Source organism: Alligator sinensis, unplaced genomic scaffold (assembly GCF_000455745.1).
Source record: "Alligator sinensis unplaced genomic scaffold, ASM45574v1 scaffold1170_2, whole genome shotgun sequence".
In the NCBI taxonomy this organism is placed as follows: domain Eukaryota; kingdom Metazoa; phylum Chordata; order Crocodylia; family Alligatoridae; genus Alligator; species Alligator sinensis.
In genome coordinates, this window is record NW_005843180.1 from 816 (window position 1) to 6,597 (window position 5,782).

The 5,782-nt window shown below is 66.0% G+C and overlaps 2 protein-coding genes across 2 annotated transcripts in view; one reads left to right on the forward strand and one right to left on the reverse strand.

The window, feature by feature from the left end:
* LOC102385635 (hexokinase-3) overlaps nucleotides 1–2,458 on the forward strand; it is a 3,267-nt gene extending 809 nt beyond the window's left edge. Inside the window, 7 exon segments of the mRNA XM_006039412.3 lie at nucleotides 1–3; nucleotides 5–65; nucleotides 272–371; nucleotides 1,071–1,254; nucleotides 1,364–1,519; nucleotides 1,622–1,855; nucleotides 1,935–2,458. The exon segment at nucleotides 1–3 is cut by the window's left edge and continues 23 nt beyond it. Coding sequence (XP_006039474.2) covers nucleotides 1–3; nucleotides 5–65; nucleotides 272–371; nucleotides 1,071–1,254; nucleotides 1,364–1,519; nucleotides 1,622–1,855; nucleotides 1,935–2,094 — 898 coding nt within the window. The 3' untranslated portion in view covers nucleotides 2,095–2,458.
* A 331-nt stretch (nucleotides 2,459–2,789) lies between these two features.
* The window catches only part of UNC5A (unc-5 netrin receptor A), a gene marked incomplete at its 5' end in the record, with an annotated part of 9,630 nt that continues 6,637 nt past the window's right edge, over nucleotides 2,790–5,782 (reverse strand). The window contains 3 exons of the mRNA XM_006037816.1: nucleotides 2,790–2,955; nucleotides 3,139–3,317; nucleotides 5,464–5,628. Coding sequence (XP_006037878.1) covers nucleotides 2,790–2,955; nucleotides 3,139–3,317; nucleotides 5,464–5,628 — 510 coding nt within the window. The remainder of the gene's footprint in view (nucleotides 2,956–3,138; nucleotides 3,318–5,463; nucleotides 5,629–5,782) is intronic.

A 5,782-nucleotide genomic window follows, 5' to 3' on the forward strand; every position in this document is an offset into this window, starting at 1 on the left:
CGGCCTCGGGCTGCGAAGGGAAGGACGTGGTGGAGCTGCTGCGAGAGGCCGTGCGGCGCAAAAACGTACGGGGCCGGGCACTCTCCTGGGGGGCTGGGCAGGGGTTTGGCGCTGTGCCCACGTCCGCTGGGAGCGGGTGGGCGCTGGGCTGGGCCACCGCCAGGTTCCCTGGAGGAAGAAGTGATTTCCCAGGAGACGTCGGTGGGCCTGGCGACGGTTGCTGTGGTGATGGGGAATTGTGTTGCCTAGTAACCCCGCGCTTTCTTCCCAGCAATTTGATCTGGATGTGGTTGCCATAGTGAACGACACCGTGGGAACCATGATGTCGTGTGGCTACGACGACCCCAACTGCGAGGTCGGCCTCATCGTGGGTAAGGAGCAGGGCTGGGGAGGGGGCTCCGGCATGGTCCAGCCCACGGTGCGCGGTGCTGGGGTGGGGCCGGGCACAGCAAAGCCCAGCTTGTCCGGTCCAGCCCTACCCCTCGCGCAGGACCTGCCGTGGCCTTGGCTGGAGTCGTCGGTCTGAGCCGGGGTCAAACCCCTCCTGCCCCCGCGCAGTGTCAGGCTGAGCCTGAGCGCAGGGGCAAGACCCTCCAGCTTGGGCCCTGCGGGGTTGCCAGCAGGAGCACTGGCAGAGCCCAGAGCCCACCCCCAGCCTGGGCTGCAGCAGCACCTGATGCTATTGAAGGAGGCAAAAAACTCACCCCCAAGACACAGCAACAGGAAGGGAAACATTCCTGCCCGGCTTCCAGCGAAGCCCAGAAGCCTGGACCCAGCAGGGCCCTCTGCTCCGCTCTGCAGCCTGGGAGCAGCAGCCAGCTGCATGCATCCCCCTTCCGCCCCCCAGCACCGCTGCCCTGTCTGGAGCCCCCTGCACGCACGCAGCCTGACCCCTCCGAGCCTGCCATAGCCCAGCCCTGCTGGGCTCGCTCCCCTCCAGCCCCAGCCATGATCTCCCAGCCGTGGGAGACCTCGGCTCCCTCCTGCTCCTCCCCTTGCACTCTAGGCCTGGCCGGCCCACACCAGGGTCCTGTGGCTGGGCAGGCGCCTGACCCCGTGGTGCCCCCCAGGCACAGGGACCAATGCCTGCTACATGGAGGAGCTGTGCAACGTGGAGGCGGTGCCGGGGGCCGAGGGCCGGATGTGCATCAACATGGAGTGGGGGGCGTTCGGCGACAACGGCTGCCTGGACGAGTTCTTCACGCGCTTTGATGCCCAAGTGGACCGGGCGTCTCTCAACCCCGGGCAGCAACGGTGAGTGGGGCAGGGCTGGCGGACAGGGGAGCGGGGCTGGGAGCCAGGACGAGGGGCTCTGGCCAGCCCCCGTGCCTGCCCCGATGCCGCGTACCACCCCCGCCGGCAGGTTTGAGAAGCTGATCAGTGGCATGTACTTGGGCGAGATCGTGCGGATGGTGCTGGTGGAGCTCGTGGAGAAGCGACTGCTGTTCCAGGGCCGCCCATGCCCGGCGCTGCAGACCCCGGGCATCTTCCCCACCAAGTTCCTGTCCACCATTGAGAGGTGGGTGCGGGCTGGGTTGGGCTCTGGCCTCCTGCTGCCAGCCCAGGGCAGTGGGCGTGGGATGCTGCAACCGTGCTAACCAGCCCCTGGGTCCTCCCGCAGTGACGGGCTGGCCCTGCGGCAGGTGAGCGCCGTGCTGCGGAACTTGGGGCTGGCGGCGAGCGTGGAGGACGCGCTGCTGGTGCGGAAGGTGTGCCAGGTCGTGTCCCTGCGTGCCGGCCAGCTCTGCGGAGCCGCCCTGGCCGCCGTGGCGGAGAAGATCCGGGACAACCGTGGCCTGGCCCAGCTGGCCGTGACTGTGGGCGTGGACGGGACCCTCTACAAGCTGCACCCACAGTGAGTGGGGCTGGAGGCAGAGCGGGGTGGGGAGGGGGCCGCACCCCTCGGCAGAGACTCACCCCTCTCTCCCCCGCAGCTTCTCGCAGCACGTGCAGCAGACGGTGAAGGAGCTGGCGCCACGCTGCACCGTCACCTTCCTGCAGTCGGAAGACGGGTCCGGGAAGGGCGCCGCGCTGGTCGCTGCTGTCGCCTGCCGCGTGGCCCAGAGCCGCGCAGCACCAGCACCTGGCCAGTAGCCCCCGGGCAGCCTGCGTGTGCACGGCAGCAAGGACTGGGCAGTGGGACAGTGGGGGGGCGGGTGGGAGGCTCTGGGACGCCCCACAGTGGGCCAGCACTAAATTTGAAGCCTCCTGCTGAGAGTCTCCAGGACCCAGTCCCTGCCAGCGCTGGGTGCTTCTGCGGGGCGGCGGGGCTCCACCTCCCTCCAAGGGACCCAGGCAAGGCTGGCACGCCAAGATAGCAATATATATCCAATTTATTTACAGTCCTGTCCGGCAGCGCCCCGGCCCGCCCCTGCCCCTGCCCCTCCCTGCAGCGCTATGTACATAAGGCCAAGTGTAAATACTTGAATGCACTTGAATACAGAATTAAAAAACGGTCTTTACATGACACGGCTGGGGCCCGCGGCGCCCAGGCCACACGGACACAGCACGCACGGCACCGCACGCACGACGCACCACGCCGCGGCACACACCGGCCCCGGCCCCACTGCCCCTCACTGCTTCTGAGCCCTGCTGCCGCCGGGGAGACTTGGGGTGCTGGGCTTGGGCTCCAGGGGCCCCAGGGCTGGGGCAGGGCAGGAAGGGCCCAGATGGGGACGGAGCTAGTGGGGTTGGGGCAGCCCCCTCCCCGCCCTGCCCCGGCGGGCGCGTGTGTGCCGGGCCGACCCGCACACCGGGGAAGGGGCTGTACAGTGCCCGCCTGCCCGCACTCAGCACTCGGCCTCCGACACGGCAAAGAGGCTGCTGTCCTGCTTGCCCACCTCGGCCACAGCGGCTGCCAGCTGCGCCAGGTTGCCGCTGGGGAAGTGCCGCGCCTCCCACAGGTTCAGGATCATGGCCGTGGGGCTGGGCTTCAAGGCGAAGAAGCTGAGATGGCTGCGGAGAGAGCGGGGTCAGCGGGGCTGGGGCCGACCCGCCGGGGTGTTGGATGCAGCCAGCTCCTCCCTGGGGCTGTGTCCAGGGTCCCGTCCTCGTGGAGGGCTGCAGGAACCCCCACCCCAGGGTGCAGGGCTGGGCAGGGCGGGGGTCCCTGGGCTGGCAGTCCCCGCTGCCTCCTACCTGTTTAGGTTGAGTTTCTGGGCCAGGGTCCGCCAGTCGGCTCCGCGGGCGCAGGGTGCATCCAGGCTGCTGATGATCTTCTGGCGGATGAGGAAGGGGATCTTGAAGGCACTGGGACCCACCAGGGCTGCGGGGCCGGCCTCGCCGTCAGGTGCCAGCCAGTCTGAGAACCTTGTGTCCTGCAAGAGATGGCGCCGGCGGGATTACGGGGGGCTGCACACAGGTCCTGTGGGGCAGCAGAGCTGCTCTGGGTGCCAGCCGAGCACAGCCAAAGCCTGCCAGGCTGTGCCCGGAGTCAGCCAGGTCCCAGGGCTCCCAGTGCCCGGAGCAGGCCGTGCCAGGGCGTGGGCAGGGGCCTGCCCAATGGCATCAGCACCGAGCATGGGGCACGGACCCTCTTTGCCACCAGCACCAGGGGCCTTCAGAGCCCTCTCCTCAGCCAGAACCGCCCCGGGGCCGCCTTGTCGCAGGAGCCCCAGAGCGGGGGGCTGGCAGGGAGCAGCAGAGGTGGTGTCTAGTTCAGCCCTGTGCAACCCAGCCTGGACCAACCCACACCTAAACTCTGTGTAAAACTGGTGTCAGTCCTGGCACAGGCCGGACCTTACACCCGGACCTGCCACAGGTCCCGCCGCTGCGAAGGATGTTGTTATGCACCGCAGAGCCCAGGCTGAGGCCGTGTCCCCACTGCGGAGGAAGGCAAACCCCCCCTAGTCTGGGGTAAAAACTCCTTCCTGACCCCCAGTGTGGTGTCAGTCTGAGCCTGAGCACAGGGACAAGGCCTTCCAGCCGGGACCCTGCGGGGTTGGTGCCAGCAGCAGCGTTGGCACAGCATGTGCCCATGCCTCTGGGGGAGGCTTAAGAACACCCTGAGGCATAGAGCAGAAAGGGGGCAACCAGCACAGTCCAGAAACCTGGGAATCCCCACGCTAGAAAATGGGCATCGCTGTGCCTGGATCATCCCAGTGCCTGCCCAGCCTCTCCTCGAACAGCTCCAGTGTGGACAGTCCCCCCGTCCCTGCATCTCTGCCCCGTCTCCCTGCTCTGACAGCAAAGAAGTGTTTCCTGAGATCCAACCTAAACCTCCCTGGCTGCAACTTCAAGCCATGTGTCCACGTCCTCCTCTGCAGCGAGAGAGCAGGCGCTTCCCTCAGAGTGACAGACAATGCGGGTTGAAGGGCCCCTGGGAGGTCACATCTAGTCCGACCCCTGCTCAACGCAGGCCCAGGCCCAGCTACGTCATCCCAGCCATGGCTTTGTCTACCTGGGTCTTCAAAACCTCCAAGGATGGAGACTGCACCCCCTCTCTGGGGAGCCTGTCCCAGTGCTTCACCACCCTCCTCATGAGAGAGTTTTTCCTAATATCCAACCTCAACTTCCCTTGCTGCAACATGAGCCCATTGCTCCTTGTCCTGTCACCTGCCCCCACTGAGAACAGCCCAGCTCCATCCTCTTTGCAGCCCCGCTGCAGGGAGGTGAAGGCTGCTATTCAATCCCCCTCGGTCTTCTCTTCTGCAGACTCAATCAGCCCAGTTCCCTCAGCCTCTCCTCACCAGTCCTGTCCCCCAGCCCCACAACCATTTCCGTTCCCCTCCACTGGACTCTCTCCAATGTGAGAGAGAGTCTGGCCCCGGCCCCATGCTGTAGTGGGGGCCACAGCTGGACACTGGACTCCAGATGTGGCCTCCCCAGTGCTGAATAGAGGGGAAGGATCACCTCCCTCCATCTGCCGGCAATGGTCCTGCGCCAATGCAGCCCGGGATGCCGGTCGCCTTCTTGGCACCAAGGGCACACTGCTGGCTCCTGTTCAGCTTCTTGTCCCCTGTCCCCCCAGGTCCTTTTCTGCAGAGCTGCTGCCCAGCCCGTCGCCCCAGCCTGCCCCGGTGCAGGGGATTGCTCCCTCCTCAGTGCAGGACTTTGCCCGTGTCCTTGTTGAACCGCATGAGATTTCTTTTGTCCCAATCCTCCAGTTTGTGGAGGTTCCTCTGAATCCTAGCCCTACCCGACAGCATATCTACTACTCCCCCCAGCTTGGTGTCATCGTCAGACTTGCTGAGAGTACGTTCTGCCATCTTCCAGGTCGTTGATGAAGACACTGAACAAAACCGGCCCCCAGGACCGACCCCAGGGCACGCCACTTGGTACCAGCTGCCAACTAGACATTGAGCCATCGATTACTACCCTGTGAGCCCGATGCTTCAGCCAGTTTTCTATCCACCTTGCAGTCCATTCATCCAGCATGGATGTCCCTAGCTCTTCTTCCTGGCAGCACTTTGGGTACTGCCCTCGCCCCTCCCCCAGCTCCCTGCCCGGCTGCCCGCCCCGCACCTTGGCAATGTTGAGGTTGATGGTGAAGCTCTGCCCGTCGCCTTCCACCTGCCAGATCCAGATCTTGCAGGCCAGCTCGCAGGTGCTGGGGCTGAGGCGCTCCAGCGTGAAGGTGCAGTGCAGGTAGGGCTGCAGCCCGCTCCAGATGTGGTAGAAGGGGATCTCCTGCGTGCATGGGAAGCGCTGCAGTGACCGCTGTTGGAGGGCACCGCTGGCCCCGGGCATGCACCTCCCAGCCCCATCCCCACAGGCCACGATGCCCCTCAGGGCCGAGCCCCACCGCAGGGACCCAGGGAAACAAGCCCGGGGGGGGCTGCCC